This window comes from Mustela lutreola, chromosome 13, assembly GCF_030435805.1.
Source record: "Mustela lutreola isolate mMusLut2 chromosome 13, mMusLut2.pri, whole genome shotgun sequence".
Taxonomy (NCBI): Eukaryota; Metazoa; Chordata; class Mammalia; order Carnivora; family Mustelidae; genus Mustela; species Mustela lutreola.
This window is the reverse complement of record NC_081302.1, coordinates 84,353,288-84,380,234: the sequence shown is the minus strand read 5'-3', so window position 1 is coordinate 84,380,234 and position 26,947 is coordinate 84,353,288. Positions and strand designations below refer to the sequence as shown.

Sequence of the window (26,947 nt, the reverse complement as noted above, 5' to 3'; positions counted from 1 at the left end):
AGGTTTCTTGGCTTATAATGGTCACTCAATAATAGTTTGTTGTTCAAATAAGTCAGTGCATATGAATTAACAGCTATCTTGTTGTTGCCAGAAAAAGAAACAAGACAGGTATTTAATACTTTCATTTCTGAAATATATAATAATAATTTCAATACTTAGGTGTTAACTCTGTGCACATAAACTAATTGTGTAAATAGTCCACATACATAACAGATGCCCACCTTCCCAAACTCGGTATGATGAGAGAGCACAGTCCCAGGAATGTACCTGCTCTTCATTTTCTCTGCTATCTCTAGTCCTGCTCACTGGGTCTGTGAGTCTGATCTGGGTAACATCTAGTCACTAGTAAAGGAATGAACATATAAACATGGTACAGAAATTACAGACACAGTGAAAAAAGGTAAAAACATGATAAAAGTACATAATCAGTAAGGATCCAGGCTTTGGTGTCTCATTGCTTGGGGGCAAGTTGTTTAACATTTTAAAACCTCAATGTCCCCATTTGTGAGCTGGAGATGGACGTATTGTAATGCTCAGAGTTGTTCTGAGGATTGAGTGAAAGAAGGCCTCTCGTTTGGCACAGACTATGCTCAAGAGTTCAAGCTATTAGGATTGTCATTGTTGTGGTTTATTGATAGTCTTCTTGCTGTTCTGAAGACAAGCTAGTCAGATGGTTTTGTAGGATCACAGGTCCCTGTTGTTTTGGGGCCTGATGGGCGATGATGATGAATATTCATGATTAGTTCTTCAAGCTGCCTTCTGGTTAGGGAAAAACCAAGAGGTCATCAAAGACCGTCCAGAGATGCAAGTGTCTTTTAGTTCTGTGATTAAACTCTTCCCCCTTGATATGGGATATTAAAATGGTCAGACCTCAGTAGGGGCAAAATATGTCCTGTCATTCATTTTAGAAGGAAAATTGGACATTGATGAATTCCTTACACTGATTTCAGGATCACTATGACCTATATTGTGGTGTAAACACACCACAGGTAGCTAAGAAGAGGTTCATATGCATATGGCTCCTAATGGTAATAAAATGCCACAATGTAAGTTATTTTTTAATCATAAGAATTGGAAATAGTACAGTGAAATGAAATAATTGCACCAGTAAGGGAGGGCATCTCATGTGAAATGAATCTTATTGAGATATCTTCTTATCTATCTTCCCATTTGCTTTGTGAGGTAGGGAAGGCTAGTAATAAACTAGCTGCTTTTATTTTTATTTTTTTAATTTTTACTTTTTAAAAAGATTTTATTTATTTAGTTAGAGAGGGAGGGTGTGCATGTACAAGAGAGCATGAACAGAAGAGAGGGGCAGAGGGAGAGGGAGAAGCAGACTCCCCACTGAGCTGGGAGCCTAACCTGGGGCTGGATCCCAGGACCCTGGGATCATGACCCAAGCCAAAGGCAGATGCTGAACCAACTGAGACCCCAGGTGCCCCAAACTAGCTGCTTTTAGATGCATCTTCCAATACAGAGTCACAGATTATCAGATCCAAAATGCAGTTTGTAATTTCTCTGTATTTTTTTTCCATGCGCTATTTCCCATTTTATGAAAATAGTTTCACATGTGAATATATGTGATATTCTATAATATGTAAACACAAGATATTTGTTACATTTTGTGCTTACCAAAGAATTAAGAATATCCCTTTACAAGAAATCTCTCTTCTTTTTTTACGTCACCTTGAAACCCTTTGCTTCATCAGATTTATGTAGTGCATGTCTTCTTTCGATTGCCACAGAGTATTTTGTGAAAGTTGCAAAATTAATTGTTTAAAAATCCGTGTAAGTGCTTTTTTATTAGTCACATGAGACTGCCTATAGCATACTGTTATCCTTAGTTTCTTTTTCTTTCTAAACTCTTAAATATAAGTGCATTTTTCAATATTTGAAAGTATTTTTAAAACAAGAAGTTAGTATTTGGTACATGTTAACTCAAGGTCTACATAAAGTGTAGCACTTTACAACAAACTTGAGCAAATGGCTAAGCACAAGTAATGCTAGCATCGTCCCAAATATACAGTGGGGTAATCATCTTAAAATGACACTATGGTTAGGGAAATTTAAACTGCTGTTATATGGCCATAAAATTCTGGATTTATACCCAGCTTAGGTGCTATTATTCTTAGTGGGGTAAGCAAGGGGAAAGAAGAGGGGGAAAAAGAAGATCATTGCGTTAGTTTGATTTTAAGATATAGTCTTCCATGCCTATTTTAAATCAAGAGCACTTTTGGTATCAATATTCCCCCCCCCCCCAAATATTATGTTATCTTAATTGCTTAACGAGCTCTTTGAGGCTTAGATAAGTACAGCAAAAATCAATACTTTGTTCAAGCAGAAATATTTGGGATGTGTGTAGGCTATTTTCATTTTCCAGATGGAGCTTAATAAAGTTATATGATAACTTTATCTTGGTTTATTTTTCCATATAAACCAATCAGGTCTTTGGTTAACACCTGGCAATCTTGTTTTAAGGGACAGAAGACCATTCTCTCATTAGAATATTTTCCAATATATGCCCATACACAAATACTTGTTTTTTTTCTTAAGTTGTACTCTTATTAGGTTAATTAGAAATGCATTTTGGTTTATCTGTCATATTGCTTCTTAGGGTATCTGTAAATCCTAGCTTTTTCATTTTTAAAATGTTTTGTTATATGTTGTGTTGGTAAATACTTTTGTATCATTATTATAGAGTTTAGCTGCAAAATCAGTTCTTTTAGGAAGTAGTTTTAAGAGGAGACACTTCTTTAATGAGTGTGAGATTATCCAAGTTGGGAACTGGGCTCAGTGTCCTCTCAAAAAGTCCTAGGGATGCTGAGATTAAGGAATTGCTCTGCGCTCTGACCTGTCTTTTGCCCTCTGCCATTTGTCTCACAGGCATTCTGGAATTTATCAGTATAGCAGTGGGCCTGGTCAGCATTCGAGGCGTGGACAGTGGACTCTACCTCGGGATGAATGAGAAGGGGGAGCTATATGGATCAGTAAGTACCGGGAGAGTCTTTGCCAATCTTTAGCCTCACATTTGATTTGAACTGCATTTTCTCTAGATTATAAATATCTAGAAATGAAACTGAGTCTGTTTGGAGAGAGTGTAAGTTTTTGCTTTTTGAGAAAAACCATTTTGTTTTTATTTATAGATATCAGCCCTGGATCTTCACTAGATCAGAGTTTCTGAGAAAATGCTTTATTTATGTGCCAAGCAATTTTCATTATCAAGTAAATAAAAAACTCACAAGTGTGAAAAATTCCATCTTCTTGTATTGAATGGAAGTTATTTTTGAAATGAATTGAAATTATCTTCTAAGCTTTGTAAAGCAGTGTAATTAAAACTAGAAATAGACCACCGTGCAGTGAGTATAAACCCTTTCTCTGAGCTACATAAGACTTTCATTATGTAGAGAGAAGAGGGAGATGGAAATTATTGTCAGATATTCTTGTATGTGAATAAGAATATAAAAATATTATAATTATTTGCAAGTATTGTGTCTTTCTTTCTCTCTTTTTCTTTTGCGTGTCTCACTTCCCATCTCTATTGGGTTGTAAGCAACTTGAAGGAGGCAGTGAAGAAGTGTTTATTATAGCCTACCAGGTGCCAGGTGCTTTTCCATGTGCTCAGGGACAGCAGTGAATGAGACAGAGTTCCTTTTTTTGCTTTGAGAGAAGGGAACTGACTTTACATCTTTGTTATCTCTACTTGTGCTGAGTTTCTAAAACACAGTGCATGTTCGACAGTAGGAACTTGATACATTTTTGCTAAATGTATGCCTGTGAATCATAGATTATTAGTTACTATAGACTAACTTGAGTTTTCAACAAAAGACTCGTAGTGAAATCAAACTTTAGTTTTTCCTTGCTAATAATTGGTAGCCAAATGAGAATTTAATCCATGTTCTCTCTACATAGGAGAACTTTGATAGAATCTATAAAAAATTGAAAATTAAAAGAAAACCCAGACTTGGAGACAGAAATAAAGGGCATTTCCATATATAGTTAGGAGAAACATTTTCTAGATCTACTCCTTTGCTATCCACATGTTAGTAAATATATATATGTGTGTACACACACACACACATGCAAGAGTTGGAACAGTATAAAATTTTTACTCAAACACTCCAGATGACAAAAAATGGCCTATGTAATTTGAATATAAAACACACCATTTTTAATGGTGTGAGAATGGTTTTTCTGCCTTGGTAAAATTTGAATCTAGATTGGTTGATTTGTTAGTCTTTTTAGAAAAAGTCCTTCATTGAGATAATAGATTATTTTAAAATATGTTTTCAAGGGTAAGATTTGGTTTAGCATTTTAAACACAGTTTGTGGTTTATAAAAGTTATTTACTGCCTAAATTATCTTTGCTAGCACTTTTAAGTGCAAAGATAGAAGCTATATTATTATTATTATTATTATTATTAAAGAGGGAGGAGGAAGAGGTAGAGGTAGAGGGAGAGATCTTAAGCAGGCTCTACACCTAGCACGGAGCCCAACCTCACGATCCTGAGATTATGACCTGAGCTGAAATCATGAGTCAGATGCTTAACTCACTGAGCCCCCTAGGTGCCCTGGCTTTCACACTTTTAAAACATTAAATGATGTTCTCCTTTTGTCACCCTCTCAATTTTTTTCAGTTTTAGGTATATGGAGATTTAATTTATGGATTAAATTAAGTTGGTCACAGTTGAACTTGATAAACTGCTTCTTGTTTGTAGGGTACAATCCAACCTTTAGTGGGTGGAAAGTTCCATGGTTTCTCATCATGGTCTCCAGACTCTTTTGATCACATGCCACCACCAAAACAATTTTCTCATCATGGTCTCCAGACTTTTTTGATCACATGCCACCACCAAAACAATTTTTTTTGAGTATGAATCGCAACACTTTATATTAAATTACTTAAAGATTCTACATATAAAATATAGTTCATAGAAATTATTTTACTTTATAAAACTCATATTAAGGTAAACATTTTAAAAGGTGACAAACGAGCAAACACAGAGGCCATTTTTATTCCCCACCCCATGGGCCACCTTGTATGTCCCTGCAGAGTACCCTCCCCCCAGAGAGAGAGGACCAGTCTTTCAGATGAAATCGCCAACATGACAGCCTCCCGCAGTTTATTGGTTGACAAGGAGAGCAGTGGAACACAGTGGCATCTCTGTTTGTTGTCTAGCCGAGCCTCATCTCCCTGTCTGGACTCTTCCCATGGCTTCTTGCTCATCTCTTCTCTCCTCTGGCTGCCCTCCTGCCTTTGTGTGCCCACGTCTGCAGCATAGGCTGAGAATAGAGTGCAGGCTCTAGAAGGTAACCTGAATTGTAGATCCAATGAATATCAGTGAGGGTACTGCCTGAAGTGATGGCCACGTGGCAAAGAGTTGGGAGAACATCTTGGCATGTTTTCTGGGAATCCCAACTGCCTCATGTAGAGCTTTTTGAGCACACACAAAGTATGTGGCTGGAAGGACGTGTCCCTCCTCCACTGCTACATGGCCGCAAACCCACATGGCTCGCTGATGACCTGATCATGGAACCCTAGCTAGGCAAAGAGACGAGTCTAAGAAAAGTCCTCCATTTCTTCCTGTGCTTGAGAAATGCACAGTTTCTCATGTAAAGAGTATATTCAGGCTTGGAAACTGCTCGGAGGAAAGAGGGCTTTTGCAAATTGTGATTTCCTTTGTGGAAGAGTTATCTCTGCATATGGCTTCTCTGTGTCCAGCTTCTCCCTTCTCCTGTCCATTCTCCACACTCACGGGAGAATTACCTTTCCAAACTCACATATGAGTGTCACTTCTCAGTGCAGATCCCTTCAAGTGCTCGCCTCTGAGGGCAAATGCCTGAGTACTTAACTTAGCATTCAGTACTTTTCACCAGCCACTTTGCCTGCTTCTGCACGTGGTAGGTGCTCAATAAACACTTGTTGGATTAAAATGAGCTAAGCATTGTGACTTTTTCTGATGCTTCATGAAACACATGGATGTGGACCTCACTGGGTCAGCTTGTGTCTTCAGGGGTACTGAGAACTCCGCTGGAAGGGAGAATCTGCCTCTTCCATTCCCATGTTGAGTTGGACTGTGATTATGCCATTCATGGTGTGTCCCACCCAAGGGGGCTAGGGCTGGGTCTGGGGCTGGAAAGAGATAGTGTAGGGGCAAATGCATGACTACAGGTCAGGAGACTTGAGCTCTTGCTCTGTCTCTGCCACTAGTGAGGTGCTGGGCCCTGATTCTCCTCATCTTTGAGATGAGTAGCTTGACTTCAAGGTCTGGAGTGTCTTTTCCTACTCTGGATCTCAGGAATTCATGCTTTGGATTTTTTAGGCTTTCCTCCTGAGTCTTCTCTGCCTCATGCATGATATTCTCTATGTACACAAAATGTTTACGGAGGAAGATCTGTTTGATTCTTGCGTACAGAGCTGGGAAGAAAGCTTTCTGGGCAGCCAGATGGTTTTCCTTTTGCATGTACCTAAGGCAGGAAAGGGGAATGAAGGTGAGATCTGTGCTCTCTTATGGCTAAAAATCACATTTTCCATCTGGTTTGTGGTTATCGTATTTGGTGTGGCAGTGGACATGAGGAGTGACCCAAACATTATATTTTCAATGTGATGAGACTGGGAGGAGGAAAGAAAAGAAACAGGCGATGATTCTGTTATTAATTACAGTTGACCCTCGAACAACATGTATTTGAATTGTGTGGGCCCACTTCCAGGCAGGGTTTTTTTTTTTTTTTTTTCCCCAATAAATACAGTACAGTATTGTAAGTGTATTTTCTCTACCTTGTGATTTTCTTAACATTGTTTTTTCTCTAGCTAGCTTTATTGTTAAGACTATAGTATGTAACCCATATAGCATACAAAATATGTGTTAATCATTTATGTTGTTGGGAAAGTTCCTTGGTAACAGTAGGCTATTAATAGCTCAGTTTGGGGGCAGTCAAAAGTTCTATACAGATTTTTGAGTGTGCAAGGGGTCAGTGCCCCTAACCCCTGCGCTGTTCAAGGGTCAACTGTACACTAAAAATTGTAGCTTAAAGAATTTTTATCTATGAAGTTGCGTAAAGCTCAGTAAACTAAAGTGGAGAAGTTTCTAAATGTTGGGGAAACCTTGAGAAAAACTTATCTTATTATGAAAGAAGGTAAATAGGAGATCTGGGGAAATAGCAGATTTCCCCTCAAAAGGTAAAGCAAAATAGAGCAAATATTAATTTAAAATGTATTCTGGGATAAATTTTCTCTTTTCATGTACATAATTTTTTGTTTACAAGTTTATGTTAGGAATGTATCTAAAAGGCCAGAGGTGAATGGGGTCATATTTCTTCAGAAAAATGCATGGAATTCTGGTACCTTGTTAGAATGCGGCAATAGGAAAAACATTATTGCTAACGCGTATCATGATACGGTTGAAGGACAACCTGAAAAATTCTGGCTCTGGGTGGGGTTTAGTTCTCACACTAATGTGTTAATTTACCCATGCATCAATTCCTTCATTTGCTCATTCATTCACAAACATTTATACCCACTATGTACCATGCATCAATTCCTTCATTTGCTCATTCATTCACAAACATTTATACCCACTATGTACCTAGCGCTGTGCTGAGTGCTTAACAGTGCAACAAAGATCTCAAAATTTGGTAGGAGAAATATTTTTATAAATAATTCAGTGCAATGTGAAGTGTACAACACTACAGAAGCACACAAATATCTTGGGGTCCAAAACTGTGTTTAAATAACTGCTCGAGGAAATTGGGTGGTAATATTTAAGCTGGATCTTGAGGGATGAATAGGAGTCTCAGAAAAGGTAGGGCAGACAAGTTCAGGCTCATGAGCTTTCAAATGTAAAGAGTAGAGTATCCTGCCTGAGTCATAGAGAGGGTATTAGACTGCACGCACACACACACACATACTTGGCCAGAATATTAGAGTATTAGTATACCTTTGTCACTTTTGTTCTTATCAAGGAGATTGGAAGTAAGGCTTGGATAGTTACTTTTAGCTTCTTCATCTAACTTATCTGAATGTTACCAAGATATTGTGTTTATTTTTTTAAAAAAGATTTTATTTATTTGTCAGAGAGAGAGAGCATGCAAGCAGGGGGAGCAGCAGGCAGATGGAGAAGCAGGCTCCCCACTGAGCAGGGAGCATGATGCGGGACTCAACCCCAGGACCCTGGGATCTTGACCTGAGCTGAAGGCAGACACTTAACCAACTGAGCCACCCAGGTGCTCCTGGTATCAAGATACATTAAAGAATCAAGAGTAATTAACTATAATAAATATCTCTTTAAAAAAGAGTGCCATGAAAACAATTAATCTCCTTCAAGAAGCTTGCCATTTAGTGAAAGCTATTTTACCTTTTCATTAAAAGAAGGTAGCACAATCATTAAAATCATAATGATACAGGAAAGCAGAGCATAGAATCTATAAAAGTGATACAAAAAAATGACATGCAGATTTCAGGTTTGTATCCCTTTTATAGCAGTTACTTTTTTTCTGTTTAGAATTTTAATTCCCGTTGGTCTTTTCCACTAGATTAAATTTCTAGGCATCAGATTCTCTGTCTTTATAATCTTTCTGTTTTTTAAAGGCCCAGCAGTACATGTTCTGTGCAGTTGGCATATGGTCAGTGTTTGCTGAGCCAGCTCTCCGGCCTGTCACGACCCGCTTGGATGCAGAGCCTTGCTGTATCTGGGCACTGTGTGTTGATAGCACTACCTAGGATGTGGTTGCCTACTGTGGTTTTACAGTGTCCTCTTCTTCCTTATTTAAAGACCCAGGCTTTGTAGATGGCAGAGTGTGACTCATGCCTGGTTCTCGCAGCCCTCAGACTAGTGCTTTGGAACCTGACCATCATTCTGGTGGAGATGCTTATAAAACATGTGTTTCCTAGTAGATTTGGTTATTATGTTTCCAGAGGCACAACTGGGCCCTGGTTTATATGAATCCATGTAATAACAAGGTGTGATGGATTTTTGACCGTGTTACCTATGCACATCAACTTTAAAAAAAAAATACAGTGGTCTCAGCGGTTGTCTCTACTGGGTTAGAGGTATGCGAGTCAAAGAATTTCCCTTGCAAGGTGTCTCCATGGTGTGGGGTAGAGATGGGGAGATACCTGTCACAGAGTAAAGCAATGTATCAGTCTCTTTAAGAGAAACAATAAAGGATCTCAGATCCTTAGAAACTCATACTGATTTAAATGATTGTGACTATGTCATTTGAATAGGAACTGACACGAACTTCTTATACTTCTTTAGCAACTCCAATTCAAAACATATTACTGTTCAAATTTGCACTAAACTCTAAGACCAATAGAATCCAGATTGGCGCAATTGATTTAGTATGACAGAAGATGTTATCCGTCTGAGGCTAAGACACTGCTTCACTGTCAGTGTGGCCCTGAAGCTTTTTTGAGCAGAGCCCACCTATTCCTTGGAGCACCTCGGGAGGATAGTTATCCCCCTACCCCCACCCCCAACACCCAGCCCAGCCTTCCTATTCTAATTCTTGGGAGACTAGATGATGGGCTAGGTATGTCTTTTTCTTTTCCTATTAACCCTGATGGTGAAAGTAGCACAGGACAGTACTACTTAGTACAGTTGCATTCTTGGGCACCAGTGTCTGGTTACAGGTGGTCATCTGGAGTGTCCAGAACAGCCTTAAAACAGTCCCTTTACTTTCTAAGGAGGTGGAATGACCAAGTGAAAACATTTATATAGAAAACTTGCAGTTCTCCATATTAAAGCCCTATGTCTTCTAGGGTCTGCGGATGCCAGTTTTGAAAATATCCCATCCCAGTAGGTGTGAAGTCCCGCAAGGAGGCTCAGTGGTATGCTGGAGAGACAGCTTGAGGCTGGCAGGGGAGTGGAGGCCTTCTTGTCTCCATTGGGCATTCTGCATTGGCACTTGTGAGAGCTTTTGAGCAAGCACGATAAACTAGTGTGTTTGTGGAATGGAATACTTGTACCACATGGCAAGACACCGCTAGACTTAGCAATTTGTCACTGGGGTTTGTCAGTTTCAGATTACTTTGGTGGTAGATGTTTAGGCATGTCCTGTAGATAGTCTCCAAAGCATGTAATTCATATAAAGGAAATAAAAAGGGACGTTTGTTTAGTAATCCACTTGATAGCAGCATGTTGTGGAAATAGGTGGTTTTAAACAGATGTTTTGGGAAATAGAGCATCGTCTTCTACTGCATATGTACATTGCCAATTTTCAAAGGATCAAGTAATAATTCTTCAGTGAAAAAGAGGGCAGCACCTCAGAGGAACGTCTTCTATCTTATTTGATTTAGTTCATATACTGTCCTTGTTTTAGAGATGGGAGAGTGATGGTTTAGTGGCTTAGTGGCATTTTCAAGGTCACCTAGTGTGATTTGAATGTAGTTGAATTTGTGATTTGAGCATAGGTGAATGAATAAACTTTGTCTGATGTATATGCATAAGAGTTGCCATCCATTTTTGTGAATATAAAGTAATTTTACCAGAATTAACCATGTGTCAGAGAAGGATTTAGTATTTCCTTTACAGATAAGATTTTTGGAACTTTCCCCCCGCTTTCTAATAGCCTGGTTTTTATTTTGTGGTTGTCTTGTTTCCTTAGCATCTGTACCAATGGCCATAAGTTTATGGAAAAATCATCTTTTAACAAATATGTATATTTGTTTATTTAATTTTAGGTAAGTATAAGTTTAATTTTAGTTGTTTTGTGGATTAGCTTTACTGATTTATTGAGACATGTTTAAGACATCCCACCTCAGTAATGATCAAAGTCACAGAACACAGGTCTGGAGACTTTAAAGGCCTTGGAAAGGATTTGGCTTTAATCATTAATAGCTCAGGAGATGGCTCTCCTTTCATCTGGAGGAGGAGGTTCTGGGTACCAGGCAGCATGCTCAGTCATGGTCTTTGTTCAGGCTCGGGAGTCTCAGAGTAGAATCTTCCTCATGACAAGTGTGGACTTCACATAAGATCCCTTCTGTCTTCCTGATCTTGGTTTTACTCTTATTCCCTGCTCTACACTGCTGTCTCAGGGTCTGCTGGAGGACTCTGGCGAAGAAAGCTTCAGAGTGTGACTGTTTCTTGGGGCTGAGCCTCCACTGGCTCTGGTTCTTCTGTGTCCTTGCTGGAATTCCATTTCCTAAAGCGTACCTCTGAGGAGACAGGGATTTGGTTACCTTTGTTTCCTATGGAACTGTCAGTACTTAAAACAGTGCTGTGCATGCAGTTGGCACTTACTACATGTTGAAAGTATGAATATATTGTCAGTAGGATCCCAGATCACCTGTTTCTTTCTCTCTCCATCTTTCTTTCTCTCTCTCCCTCTTTCCTCTCTCTCCCTCTTCTTTCCTTCCTTCCTTCCTTCCTTCCTTCCTTCCTTCCTTCCTTCCTTCCTTCCTTCCTTCTTTTCCTGAGGATCCTGGCTCCTAAGCACCTAATTTCTGAAGATTAGAGGGTAGACTAGAATGGTTCCTGATCATTTTGTGTGTAAGTTTCCCTTTTTGATAGAAAGTGTTAGGGAGTCACACAGGATGGTAATTGTGCTTGTGCCTTTTTTTTTTTTTTAAAGATTTTATTTATTTATTTGTCAAAGTATGAGAGAGAAGAAGCAGGGGGAGCAGCAGAGAGAGATGGAGAACCAGGCTCTCCACTGAGCAAAGAGCCAGTTGCGGGACTTGATACCAGAACCCTGAGCTGAAGGCAGACACTTAGCCAAAGGAGCCACCCAGGAATACCCCCCAACCAATTTTTTTAAAATAAATTTATTTATTAGAGAGTGGGGGCCACATGAGGTGGTGGGTGATAGTGGCAGAAAGAGAGGGAGAGAGAGAGAGATAATCTCAAGCAGACTCCTTACTGAGCATGGAGCCCTAGGTGGGGCTTGATCTCATAATGCTGAGATCAAGACCTGAGCTGAAATCAGGAGTCAGAGGGCTTAACCAACTGAGCCACCCAGGGGCCCCTATGCTTGTGTCTTTTGATTGAAAAAAAAAAATACATTATGACAAAACATAGATGAATTCATTAACATTGAAAAACACATTTGTTACAGAGCAGTTCATATATACATTTGAAAAGAACAGCATATCTGTGCAATGGATATCTCACTTAAGTAGTTGACTGGCAATCCTGACTAATGGTTTTTTTTGTCCTGAGCCTCCCTGCACACATGAAATGTTACATGTTTAATTTGTAAACTGGGCGGCATGAGGACCACCAAGAGAAAATAAACACTGGGGACACAGGCACGAGCTGACCGCCTCCAGGCACCCCCTGCTTCTTCCATGCCTCCCTTAGCTGCTACTTTCCCTCCCCGCCTCCTCCATCTCGCCTCTCTAGCATCGCCTCTCGCGTCAGAATGGATTGTTGGTCACACAGAACCTGAGCTCCTCCTCACTGGAGCCTGTTGCACAGACAGGTTCTGAATCGTAGAGCCTCCTGCTTCTCTTTTAAGTGTATCAGTCTCCTCTGATTCCTTGAATTAGTGATGCCAGATAGGCTGATCAGAATTGGGTCAGTCTCACTCATTCATATGTTCACTCCCACATTTGCTCACTCACTCAGACACATAATCACACCCTCACTTGCTCATACCCTCACACCTTCACTCACTCACATCCTCACTCACTTACACACTCAGACCCTCACACCTTTACCAGCTCATGCCTTCACTCATTCACACACTCGCTCAGTTTGCTCACATCTTCACTCATGCTCCCACTCACTTGCTTGCACCCTCACTCACACACTCACTCATATCCTCACTTATAGACTCACTCCCTCACACCTTCTCTGGCTCATGCCTTCGCTGGCCCATGCCTTCACTCACACACTCACTTTACTTGCTTACATCCTCACTTGCTCACATACTCAGTCACTTGCTCACACCTGTACTCACTCATCCTCACCCACTTGCCTATACAGTCACTTACACACTCACTCACACTTTCACTCTGCCACACCTTCACTATCTCACATCTTCAATCACACACACACACACCCTCACTCAGACTCACTTGTTCACACACTCACTTGCTCGCAACTTCCTTTGCTCAAATCTTCACTCGCTTACACCCTTGCTCACATACTCACTCACATCTCCACTCACTTGCTCACACCTGTGCTCACTCACATCCTTACTGACTTGCCTACACACTTACTGACACACTCACTGACACCCTCACTCTGCCACATCTTCACTGGCTTACACCTTCACTCACACACTCACACATATCCTCACTCAGGCTCACTTGTTCACACACTCACTTGTTGACACCTTCCTTCACTCAAACCTTACATATACCCTCACTCACATACTTGCTCACATCCTCATTTACATACTCACATACTCACACCCTCAGTCGTTCATACCCTCACTTGTTCGCCACTGACTCACTCTTCCATTTACTCACACATACCCTCACTCACTCACTCACACCCTCACTTACTCCCTTAGTCTTCCGTGCTGGCTTTTGTGGAGCCAACAAACATCACTGGCACCACCCACTGCTAATACATGCTGGTCCTGGAAATTCACTTGCTCCTCATTATTTGCAGATTGTATATTTGCAAATTCGTGTCCTTACAAATCTGCTTGTGACTCTAAGTCATTAATAGTGGCACTTGCATGGTCATCTACAGACATTCAAGGGAAAGCAGAAGGGAATGGCCTGATCGGCACGTTTCCAGCAGAGGTCTTGCCAGGTGAGGCTCTCTGCTCTCTTTCTTCAGCTCACACTATAAACAAATGTCCTTTGGGGGATCTATTTAGTGCCACGTTTTCCCTTTTTGTGCTTTTTTTTGGTGGTTTTACTGTTTCAAATTCCCCCCGAGGCATAGCGCTGGAGTGCTATCTGGTGTTTCCAAATGCAAGATGGCTGCGATGTGTCTTATGGAGCACACTAGATTAGTGAGAGAGTCTTGTGTGAGCGTGAGCTACAGTGCTGTTGGCTGTGAGTTCACTGTTAATGAATCTACAACATTAACTTAAATCGAAACCCACAAAAAACCAGCTTGATGAAAGTGTTATGACTGACTTGCGTGGAACCTGACCCGGTGTTTCTCTTATGAGCAGTGCATCCATATTCTCGACTTCAGTGTTCATGGTGACTTTAGAGAACAGAACTCTTGCAAATAATGAGATCAACTCTACATACAAGTGCAGATGACGCCTCCTCTTCCCAGCTTAGAACTGGTCCAAGAACTTGCAATTTTGTTGGGGGTGGCAAATATACAAACCAAGAATTATAATTTAGTATGATAGAATTATGTACAAAAAGGGTTCCGAGAAGTTAGAGGAGAGAGCTTAATTCCAGGGCAGGAGAGAACTCCAGGATTTTTCACAGAGGAGATGGAGAAAAATAGGCAGGTGTCTTGAGAGGAAGGCTTGCGTGAAGGCAGCTTTGCACCTGGGCTCAGAAACATGGTGGCTGCTGGATATATCCTGATTTGTTATCTTTAATTCTGGTCCTCCTGCCGTGGTTGGTCCTGTCTCTGCTTCTGTTTCTCCCACCTGCTGCCAGAGGCTTCACTGCTGACATTGGAAGGTCTTTTCCGGTCACTGTCTTCAGCCATGGCATGGGAGGTGCCCTTGAGCCCCACAAAGAAAGCTGGCCCCCCTGGAGGCAAGGAGGAGCCGCTACCCTAAAGGCAGCTACAGTGGTGGCCCGGCCACCTCCTCCCTCTTGCCGCCCCCCCCCCCCCCCCCCGGCTGGGGACTGACGTGTACTTATGCAGAGACATCATTTCTCAGTCTGTTGACCCGTACACCTCCGCAGCATCCAAACAGGTGGCCGAGAAAAATGTCTGCTTTCCTGACACCCCCGCTGCCGAGGCCTCCCCCTCAGGATTAAAAGGTTATGGCATTCAGTGGGAGAGACATATACAGAGCTGTCTTTGTCCTCTTCATAAATGCTTAAAATCCTGACATGAGTTGATCCCCACTTTTCTTACTCCTTTTTTGGTGTGTACTGGAATTCATGGAAATCTCCATCATTTGCTTTTTCCCTTGTAATGAAGCTCTCAAAGCTCAATGCAGTATTCCAAGAACAGACTTGCCAAGGTCATACCAAAGGCATCCCTTTCCCTGGGGTGCATGATGTGATTGCTTTGCATTGAATGATTTTTACCCGTTTAGCTGCCATGTGGCACTGTATGTTCTCGACGTAATTCTGTCCACACTTGGCCCTAGGTTTCATCCCTCCATCCTTTCCTCACACGAACTGCTGTGTTCGATATAGCTTTTCTCTTGGCTGTGTCAATGTGGCCTGTATTCTTTTTCATGATCTTTTAAGTTGATTTTCAGTTTGCAGTGTTTTGGTGAAATATTGAAGCCTATACTTGCACTTGGAAAGGTTTGAAGCTGGAGGCAAAGCACAGAGTAGTGGAAACCCAAGGATCATTTGCATCCCAGCTCTGTGGCTCACTGGCTGTGCGACCTTGGGCAGGCTACTCAGACTTGCTGAGCTGTAATTGTGGAACAGGACTAATGACAGCCACATCACAGCATTGCTGTGCGAGCCGAAGCCCATAAAACAGCCAGCGCACTGCTTGGCTCGCAGTGGCTCGTTAGCACAAGCTTGTCCCCTTAGCATTCCTTATGGATGAGTGTGAGGAACGCTGCCCCTGTGCAGCCTCTCAGACTCCTGACTGGATGTGAGATGCACAGAAAACGTGTTTCTCGCAAGTTTGAATTCTGGAACGAAGATGTATGACGAAGTCTTTGAAAATAGATATAAATCTGCTTCATTCCTGCATCCCTGGAATCATTTGTTGAAGTGTTAACCATAAAGCCTTGCTTATCAAGATTAATTGATTAATCAAGATTAATCAAGATTAATTTTAGATACTTTATTTTTATATGTAGCTCACTGTTACTTTATCCATATAGTTAAAGAAGTTTCTTTCTTTGGGATTTCATTCACTTTTGTATTATTGTAATTCTTCTTCTTTTTTTTTTTCCCTATGTTCACATATTAGTGGATTCACCACGCTATCACGGCACCTGAAATGTCTACCACTGGAACTGTTTTTTCAGGATTAAAGCACAGTTTTAAAAAAGGATCTATGTCAGCATATGAATTTTGTTTTGGAGCAACGGAATTCTAGTTGATGGTATTAGCCCTGATTACTGTTGGAAGTTGGTTGTCCCACTCTAGCAGAGAGAAGGGCCCTGAGAGAGACACAGTCACCTTTGTGTCGCAAAGAGGGAAACACAGCAACACTGGGTACTTTTTAAGAGAGCAGGGCCATTTATATGTCACAAAGTCAGGGGTGGGAAGAAAAGTTTAATTCTAGAGAAATCTGGGCTGGCATGAGTATGGTTGGAGCTAGGAGCTGGGGACCCAAGAAGTAAGGGCGATGCCAGAGGCACGCTTTATCTCCCTTATGATTTTATTTTACGTAGGGTTTCTCTGTGGGTATTGGGTGGGGATGGGGCAGTAGGGCCCCCCCAGCATTGGCTGGAGGAGGGTGTTGAGAAGTTCAAGAGTTCGGTATTATTTATCTTTGAGGTTGCATTTTGTCTACCCTATGCACATGTCAGCTTTCCCATTGGGTTTGAGTTTGTTTTCTTGCAAGACTTGGTTTTTCCTCCCAAGTAAATTCTCCAGGGGAGAACTTATGATGTAGGGTTTGTGGGTCAGGCAAGCATTCATTAAATGAGCCATGTTTCTGGTGGCCAACATGGCAAAGAGGATAGTGGCAAGCTCCAAAGTGTAAGGACAAAGTAGGCAAGACCCCTTCCAGACAGGATCATTCTAATGGTCTCCCAGGGAGAAGAGAGAAGGGCCCCTCGTGCCAAAGGGATGTCTTCTTCCTTGTCCTCATTTATTCCTTGAAATAGCAATCTCATTCCCTTGGCTGCTTCTGGAAGCATTAATTCAGTCTGCATTTCTGATCAGCTGTCCCCACCCTCTCTGCAGTGGGCAACTGGTGCAGCACACTTTATTTAGTTTCTTTCCCTATTTTCCTCCACAACAGTTTCTTTTTCCATTTCCTGTTCAATATGTCCTTCCAGAGTTCTTGTGGATAGCTCTGCTTTTCCCATTTTGAGGTTCCAGCACTGAATCACTAGAATCTTAGACCCAAAGAGACCTTAGAAATGTCTTAGTCCAGTTCCCTCATTTTACAGAAAGGAAATTGAGGCCCAGGATTATTAATCAACCCCCACCTCCCGCCCCATTCCCAGAGTGTGTGTCTGTGTTTGTGGAAATTGGGCATTCCTTTACATAAGGAAATTCTACAAATCTTTTAGTTCTTCAAAAATAATCTTTGGGCTTCTACTGTCATTGTATTGGCTCATTTTTTGATTTAATTTTATTTCTACAAACCAAGTTCTTAATTTAACCCATTTTGTCTATCTTAGAAAACCTCTGGCGCATTTTTCTTTTTCCACTCCCTAAGGTCTCTCTGATGGTTATCTTGGAAACAAAGTAGTTGGATTCAATTGCCTTTGTCTTTTTGGATCCCTTATTTCCTTAATTTCTCTGCCCAGCTGTTCAGCTTTAGGGGTTTCTGCTATTGTGTGTCCGTCAGATTCTTCCAGGGCCTTCCCTCTGCTCTGGGCTCTTCCCTCTGGAGCTAAGAGCGCTAGGAGCTATGCACGGGAGTTTTCTTCAGCGTTTGCAGGTCTTTGATGTATTTTTTAAGTGGTCACTGAATGGCCTGCTACTCTTACCAGATCATCCTGTAGGGTAAGAAATGTTACATGTGATTTCTTTTTACAATGGTATTCTGAGATCCTAAAAGAAGTTTCATGAATTTTTCCTGTCAGGGTCTCAGTGGAAGCATTAAATGTGCCACATCTAATTGTCCACATAGGGACACAAGCAATGATGTTTCTTAAAGTGAATACTGGACTTCTCGAATTTGAATCCTCGTGCACCTGGAGCATGGTTTTCTTTCCCCTGTGGGACTACATCTCTGGAAATGAATTACAAATTGATGAGCTAATATGATTTGCTAAACAAATATCCATGTCTAAAGGCAGATTCTAAGGAAGGCACCTGAATTGACTAGCCTGTCTGTGGCAGGTTCTGCCCTCGGCAGCTTTGCTGGTACCACAGGATAGGGAACGCACAGCATAGAAAGTGTTCATGTGCCCCTGTATTCAGATGGGCCCCAACCTTTGAACCCCCAACTGCCCAAGTAAGCTGCTTCTGGAGAGAAGGTCATTTGTGTTTGTTTTGTTTAGTGTTTGGTGAGGGAAGGAGTGGAGAGAAATGTCAGAATTTTTAATATTCTCTACATTTTGATGAGACCGAAAGAAAAATTGCCTGCCTCCTTGCTTCATTTTGTTTACATTGGCCAGACACAACGGATTCAATTGTTCCCACAATTCCAGAGTCATAGATATGAAAGCAGGCCCATCTGGAATAGTGGGAATTTGAAAGAGGTTTTGAAAGAGGGGGCTTACGGTGAGCCATGTCAAGGGCACAAGGGGGTTGGCTCTGAACTGGAGTCTAATAAAATAAGAAATAGTGCCCTCTTGCCTATTCTCCTCTGTGTTTGTTGCTTTCTGTCTATTTGGGGACCTCTCCCAGGAGAGAAGAGTTAAAAGAACTGGCTTCTTATTAATGGTCCTTTAGTCATTATATTTAATCACCCCGATCCTTGCAACAACTCCCATTAAGTCTTTACTGCTAGATTATTAATGAGGAAGAGTACATCTGTACGAGTAATTGTGGTTGAGGGAGGTTTAAATACCATGACTGTAATAAATGGGAGATATGAGAACGAGGGATTACATCAAATCATTAACTTACAGAATGTTTGGAAACTCTACTATCACGTTGGTTTCTGTAGAGTTGCTGACCTCAAATTTATGGGTTGGGCTAGTTTGCGCAACTAGTTTAAGTGACCCATTGAGTTGAATAAATGCAACCATTTTGGGTAGTGGTTAAAGCTACACCATATATATTTATAAATAGGTTTATAAATATGTAAACATAAATATATTTTTATATGCATATAAATATGGAAATCATGTTTTAAAATGATAGCATGACATAAGCCTATATGTTTTCCATGAGAACTGTTGAGCCTTACATTTTGAAAAATTATGATTTCAGTTTTTAAGTGGGTATAGATATGAATTGGGCATAATAAGGACTATGTGGATTACATATTTTCCAATTGTCTTATATTTTAAAGTGGTATCTATATGAGTTTATGTCTTATAACATTCCTAAGCATTCTCAAGAGTGTGCTGTAATTTTCACATTATTATCTCATTCTTTGGTTTTAATAGGATTCATAAAAGTTTTGAAGTTTTAATTTCAGTTTTTCCCACTGCTTAGAATTTGATGATATAAAATGAAAAGAGGTTTCCATAGTTGCTAACATTCACCAGATTTTGTTCCAAAGCATGGACTTTAGTAGACTTTTGAATTAAATCCACATTCTCCACCCAAGCCTAGTGATATAATCCAACAGTTCAAAGATAGGTATGCCATAAACAGCTATAGTTAAATAATCTAAAAAAAAATTAAAACATGGAAATACAATAAAACAAGAATTGATCACTTTATAGTGGAATACTCTATAAACTGTCTGCATTGGAAACATGTGGTGAGTTTTAAAACATCTGAGTTCTATAATTCTAAAGTGTAGAGTTGATTGGAAGGCAGAAGTTTTTTTTCCTCCTCTGCATATATAGAAGAATACAGGCTAATATGTTTTTGCTGTCCCAACTTGCACTCGTTTGCTTATTTTTAATTTAGAAAAATCACTGCAAGGTACAAATATAAAGTATAGTCACCTCGACTAAGTATTTTGTCACTGAGTTCTAAAGTGCAATCATAAAGAGAGCAATTCTGTAAATCTTGCTATTTTATCTGTCTGTCCAAAACCAGAAGTCACACATGAATGTAATCCCCAATAAGAGGAAGAAATTTTTTAAAAGCATATACATGGCATAAAAAAGGAACAGGCTCTTTAATTCTTAATGGTCATTTTAATTTTTGAGGTACGTCAGTTTATCTGAGTGACATTATACTAATTGTGTTATAATTACAGGAGCTGAAATGTACCAGCGCTTTTTCAATGTAATGTCTGCACAATCTCATTTAACTTGTTAACTGAAGTCAGACAACCCTTCTGTGTAGGAGGCAATTGAACTCTTAACCATCACAAAAAGTGCTGGCTATAGATAATACTGTTTTAAATGGAATAATTCACTTCATTTTTCTGGGTTGCCTAGAAAGTTCTATTATGTGTATGTAAAAAAATGCTGTAAGAGCCTGCTAGGGGAAATAGAGCAGTGTTTTCTGAGCAGTGAGAAGGCTAGTTCAGTTTCTTCACTTATATCTTTTTAAAAAAAAAAGTTTTTTTTTTAAAATAAGTTAAAAAAAAACAACCTCTCAGAACATATACAATGAGAATCTTTTTTTTTTTTTTTTTTAAAGATTTTTTATTTATTTGACAGAGAGATCACAAGCAGGCAGAGAGGCAGACAGAGAGAGAGGAGGAAGCAGGCTCCCTGCTGAGTAGAGAGCCCGATGCGGGGCTCGATCCCAGGACCCTGAGATCATGACCTGAGCCGAAGGCAGTGGCTTAACCCACTGAGCCACCCAGGCGCCCCAAGAATCTTTTCATAAATTCTGAAACCAAATGTGTTCCCTTGCTAGATTGTGCTGTCCCTACCACTGTAGAATTTTGTTTATAATTTCTACCTAGTCAGCCTGCAAAGCGAATATTGTTTTCTAAAAATTACCTTTTGTTAAGGCAAAGAAGTAAGGAAGCATATATGAGTCTTAGAGTAACAATTACTTCATGTAATTCACTAGCGTAGTCTGCGAGCCCTAGTCTTTCCCTTGCTCTGCCCTCTGTTGTGCCTGGCCCTTTGGAAATAGCACCAGGAGCCAGTCTGGAGGAATCACAGTGCTTAGAGAAAAGCAAAAAATCCCAGAAGGAACTGGTCTCCAGAATGAAGGGCCTCCAGTAGGGCTCCTAGAAACTTCTTGCTCAAGTGGCTTTATTCCCATAATAAAGAGATCCTTTGGTACAGACCAGGGGCAAGACATTTCACATCTGGGTCCTGCTGTCCCATGTATTTAACAGGAGAAGTTGTATTAGCTCTTTTCCAAAGTTCCTCCCTGTTGTGAGAGGTTATGATGTTAACACAATATCAACAACCAACATAATGTCTCACTGCTTGTTTATGGAGGGCTTCATCTGTGCCAAGCATGTTCATTGACTGCATATTTGTAATAGCCCTCTCTCAAGATACTAACCTGCTTTAAAGTTGAAGTTACTGAGGCTTGTACAAGTTAAGTACGTAGTCGTAAATGTCCCACAGCTAGTGAAGGGCGAAGCTGGAATCTGCGTGGGCCTTCGACGCCACAGCTGGGCTCTTCACTTGTGTGCAAACTACCTATCTTCTGCTGAGGTGACATGTCTGTGTTTCTAATCCAACAAAGTCCATTTTACTATAGTTATGATAGTTCTATAAAGCAAACAGGACTAGTACGTAACTCATGGTTCCAAAAGGAGACAGAAGTGTTCTATTTTTTAAATGAAATGTCTGTCAGGTAATATGATTTCCTGCTGAGAAAAAGAAAGCTTCAATTGAGTTAGTTTTTCATGTTTTTTGAGGAACTAAATGTTCAGCATGCAGTTCCGTATGCTGGTCCATTTTATTAGGTAAAAAAAAAAACAAAAACAAAAACATAATTTGTTTGGAAAATTTACTTAATCACAGCAAAACCAAACCAGACATTTTTAGCCAGGAATAATCTTGTCTGTGAGGAGAATATTTATTACACAGATGGAAGTAACGACTAAAATAGCTGGTAATGTCTTTAACACACTATTTTTATTTCGTCAGTCTTAATGGAGATGAAAGAGAAATCACATGCAGCCTCGTCCTCCAGCGCAGGGGAGGGTAGAGGTTGTGTTTTCTCAGAAGAACGAGCCTTTAGGTTTCCATGTGGAGTGAGGTGAGGGGCTGTCTGGCCACTGCTCACCCCCTCCTTCTGAGGGTGGAGCTTCTCCTGGCACCCCAATGGGTAATCCAGCTGAGGGGGGAGCTCCGCATGACTTCTCACTCCCCACAATTCATTTTGTCCCTACAAACCCAACATCGGCATTCCAAAATTGCCCCATCGTTTCTGTCCTTGACAGACGCGTTGTTTTTCCTTTTGGCTTTGCCCTGTTTGATTTAAGAAAAACTTGTCTAGTGAGGTAATTTTGTGTCACAAACCCTTTCGGGGCTTGGAAGAGGAGGTGCCGGCGAGCACTGTGTGCTTTGGAGTGGGTGTTAAGCCTTTAGTTCATGAAAGAAGTAGGGGAGCCGGCCTCACATTAGACTGTTGATTTTGTCAAATTCTCCCTCCCTCCCTTTGCTCTCCTGATTTACTCCATTGCGAGGACGTGATGGATTCTCCCCAGCTGCCCTCTATGAACTCAGTGTACTAAACTGTGTCTCAGGTGTGTGCGGTGGAAAAGGACATCTGTATTTTGGTGATGTCTAGTTTGCTGTCTTCTGGGTCTGAATGTCAGAAAGGGAAAAACGTCAAATGCCCTTATCTGTTCTGCTGTTTTAAGTCTGTGCATGGACATGTGTTGTTTTCTGGTTTGTTTTCTTATTTATGTAAGGTGCCAGAGGGGCAAGAGCAAGGGGAATATTTTTAAAGGTCATTATATGTTCATTTTTTAAAAGTACCATCAAGGAAGGTATTGATTTGAAAAGTTGCGGTCCAGTGGTAAAAAGAGCAGAGGCCATTCAATTCCGTTGCCTTGTTTCTCCTTCAGAGGATAGCATTTGTGACTTGGGTGTGCTCTTGGTTTTGGGATGTAAGGTGTCTGTTGATTCTGGTCACGACTACTGCCCATGAGACACATGACTGCAGGAGCCCTGGGTCGTGGGGTTAAATGGGACCTAGAGTTTTATAAAGCTCAGGTGGAGGGAGAGGTGTAATACATTTGCAAAAATGTGGAACCTTCTAACTTTGAATGTAGGAATAAGTACAGCTTTTCTGTTGGTAGCTGTGTGCCTGAGATTGTGGCTTTTTAAGTTGGGGGGCTCTTTCTGTCTAAATTAAAGGAAGTAGGAGGGCAACAACAATTGTTTTTACTTCTTTGTATTCAGGAAGACTCAGTCACATAGAAAGCATTCTATCTTGAAATGTGGACCGTGGATTAACTGCATCAGAATTCCCCCAAGGGCCTGTTAAAAATGCATATTTCCAGACTTTCTGGATCAGAATTTTAAAGGGTTGGAGATTGAAAATTTGCATTTTAAAGAAGCATCCCAGGTGATTTCTTCCTTAACCCTGAAGTTTGAAAAGCACTCTTATGGAGTGGTAAGTGAACTCTCCTGCTTCAGAGGGCAGAAGATATCCAACCTCAGTGCTACTGTTGAGCATGTTGGTCTACACTGCAAGTACTTTATAAAGCATATACTAAAGATGAGGCAGTTATCTGAACTTTTGGCTTCGGCTAAGACTCTCCCTCGCAGGATGCTCGACATCCTAATTGCTGCTGTAAAAATGAGAACAACTCATAGCATTGGTCATCCTTTGTTTGGCTCGTCCAAATAATGGGCATATGAAAAAAAAACTCTAACTAGAAAATGGAATCTTTTGCACTTCAGTCAGCATGAAAAGCAATTAGCATGTAGTTAAGTTTATACAGTCCAGCACTTTTGCAAATACACCACAATGGTTAAAATGGGTTAAAATCAGTGTTTTCTTACCAGAGTTATATTATGTCATGATTAAATATTGCTTTAAATACAGAAAGCAGGTATTTTGTCAAAATACTTACCTTTTTGTTTGTCTGTTTTAACAGGAAAAACTAACCCAAGAGTGTGTATTCAGAGAACAGTTTGAAGAAAACTGGTATAACACGTACTCTTCGAATCTATATAAACACGTGGACACTGGAAGGCGATACTATGTTGCATTGAATAAAGACGGGACCCCAAGAGAAGGAACGAGGACTAAACGGCACCAGAAATTCACACATTTTTTACCTAGACCAGTGGACCCCGACAAAGTACCTGAACTATATAAGGATATTCTAAGCCAAAGTTGACAAAGACAATTTCTTCACTTGAGCCCTTAAAAAAGTAACCACTATAAAGGTTTCACGCGGTGGGTTCTTAATTGATTAGCTGTGTCATCACACCAGCTCCACTGTTGCCAAACTTTGCCGCATGCATAATGTACGATGGAGGCTTGGATGGGAACATGCTGATTTTGTTCTGCACTGAAACAGGCTTGTCCTCCTGGAGGACCGCCGCTGCCCACTTGCTTGATTTATTGTGAGAGGACGAGAGGGAGACTGAGCGGGGGTGTGAGTGTGTGCGTGGATGAGTAGCAGGGGAGTTGGAAGAGAGAAGCAGAAGCAGAGAGGACCGCGGCCTGATGCATGCTGGGATTTAGACGCGCTTTTACATTTTTGATCAGTTGTACTTCATCTTGTATCAGCACAGCTGCCATACTTCGACTCATCAGGATTTTGGCTGGTGGCCTGCGCAAGGGTACGCTGCATTTTCAAAGGCATGGAGGGTGCAGTCTTACTTAAAGGACTTTTTCAGTTCATGCTCACGGGTGGCATCCCGGTGAATTTAAAGCAAAGACCTCTTAGTTTAAAAAAAAAAAAATTTAAAAAAAAAAAAAGGAAAAAAAAAAGAAAAAAAAAAGTTAAATTTATTTATAGAAATTCCAAAGGCAACATTTTATTTATTTTATATATTTATTTATTATATAGAGTTTATTTTTAATGAAATATGTACAGGCCAGATAGGCATTTTGGAAGCTTTAGGCTCTGTAAGCATTAAATGGCAAAGTCCGCTACGAACCTGTGGTAAATTCATGCAAGTAAATATAACGGTGCATGGATATGAGAAATTCTAATGACCCTAATGTACTAAAGGCGACAATCTCTTTTGTGCCCGTATTATTGTAAACTTATGCACATCATTCATGACACTGAGTATTCACTCTTCAGACTGCTTGTTTCATAGCTTATCCCAGAGGATTAAAGAAAAACTGGGTCTCAAACTTTTATTCTGTGTCTGTAATATTTCCTCTCTCATAAGTGACTTATTCCATCATTGTAACTTCATGGTTGGAAAATACAAGGGTTGGCATATATCCTACGTGTTTAAACCTATTGCAGAATATACCAAAGCTGAACAATTAACTATGCTTTTATTTTAGTTGGCCTCCAGGACAACAGGACTAACATCAAACATTATACTGATTTAGAATCCTCAAAAAGGGGGAAAAAAAAAAGAGCTTCTGTAGCACAGATTTAAAATTTTTTTTTTTTTTTTTTAAGGGACAATAGGTTAAACAGGATCATTCTTGGAGACTTTTTATTTGTACACTTGGCTATCAAATATGACATTATACAAGCATCATAGGGGTCATAGTAACATCTTTTATAGAAAATTGCTTTTGGTGTGAACCATCATAATACATGGGAATAAATAGCACCCTTCACGTAAAACTTGCAAAACGAGACTAATATATCTTCATCAGTAATGACAATGAGGGGGGAAAATATTATACCTGTTGACTGTGTTTTGTTTTTAAAAATGGTCCTCACAGCGCTCAATTTTTTTAGAGGGGAGGTTACTATATAGAATATCTTTTACAAGGCTTTTATAACATTTTATGCTGAAAAGCATAAGAATACATATTTCTTTAGTAGCAATAATTTTGGAACTTGCCCTTGGGCAAGGAAGACTATTTCTTACTATATACTAAGGAGAAAAGAGCCAAATTCTTAAAGCAATATTTAAGAAAAAGGAATTTATAACAAATTCTCATACCACATATAACACTTTCTAGCCAGTTATGTTGGGAAATTGAAAGTGACAGTTAAAAAATGTGTTAGGATTTATGTAACTAATTTTAAAATTTAATATTCCAACTTTGTTTTGCTCTGATGCACATTCTTTATGAAAAATAAAAATATGTCACTGTTGAGTTAAAGCTGTTTTGAAGTAGAAGTGCATGACTTATTGCCATGAGCACATGTGGCCCTTCTATAGCCAGAGTTCCAATATGTAGCAAAGCCCTCTTGCTGATGTGCATTAAGGAAAAACTAAGTCTAACGTTTGGAATTAAGAAATATTTGGGGGGAGGGGACAGAAGCAATGTAAAATAGTTGATTTATGATAAACTCAGAATGTCCTCTTCATTTATTTTCTTGTTTTTTTCTCTTTCAAAACAGAAATTACATTTAATTCCAAGATGTAGTATTTTTTATTTATTACTTAACCCTTTGCTGCTGCTGAAATGTGCACATAATCAGGCTTTCGTTTTTCCAAAAAGCATTTGCTATTTTTGGCTGAAAACATTAAACATCTGACCACAGGGAAGAAGCAAGTTTCTAGGATGTCATAGGTACAATACTTAGCACTGAAGAAATTGGTTTTAGGAGGTAGCCAAAAGTAATCTTAAAGTAGCATGAGATGCTAGATAATCGGCCTAGAGGAAAGCAACTGGTTTGCGAAAAAGATTAAAATCTCCATGCATTCCTAGAAAATGCTACTTTAATGTCTACTTTTGGACTTATTTTGTTTGGGTACCCTTTTCTTTTTCTTTTCTTTTTTCTTTTTTTTTTTTTTTTTAAAGAAAAACAAAATGTTATATGCTTTTGGCAATGGATACAATAAACTGTAATGGTTTGTAAATAAATAAATATTGACTTATGCAATTTATGTAAATAAGTGTTCTGGGAGAGTAGTTGGCTCAGGGTTTTGGCTGGGGATTGTCCTGTTGGGCATTAGAGCGGGTGGGTTTGCATCCAGTTCTTGTCGTCAGAGACCCAAAGCCCATTGGATGGCAGCTCCGAGCCACTGTGGAATGGGTGGTTCCAGTTTTCACAAACAGATGCTCAGATAGCCAAACCACTATCTTATTGGTGCCAGCACTTGCACCTTGGTCAGAGACTTAGCGGGCATGGACTGAACCACCCTCCCATCTGTCATG

General features: G+C 40.1%; 1 protein-coding gene across 1 annotated transcript in view; it reads left to right on the top strand.

The window, feature by feature from the left end:
* The window catches only part of FGF9 (fibroblast growth factor 9), a 33,617-nt gene extending 7,042 nt beyond the window's left edge, over positions 1–26,575 (top strand). The window contains exons 2-3 of the mRNA XM_059144312.1: positions 2,884–2,987; positions 23,790–26,575. Coding sequence (XP_059000295.1) covers positions 2,884–2,987; positions 23,790–24,035 — 350 coding nt within the window. The 3' untranslated portion in view covers positions 24,036–26,575. The remainder of the gene's footprint in view (positions 1–2,883; positions 2,988–23,789) is intronic.
* The last annotated feature ends 372 nt before the right edge of the window (positions 26,576–26,947 follow it).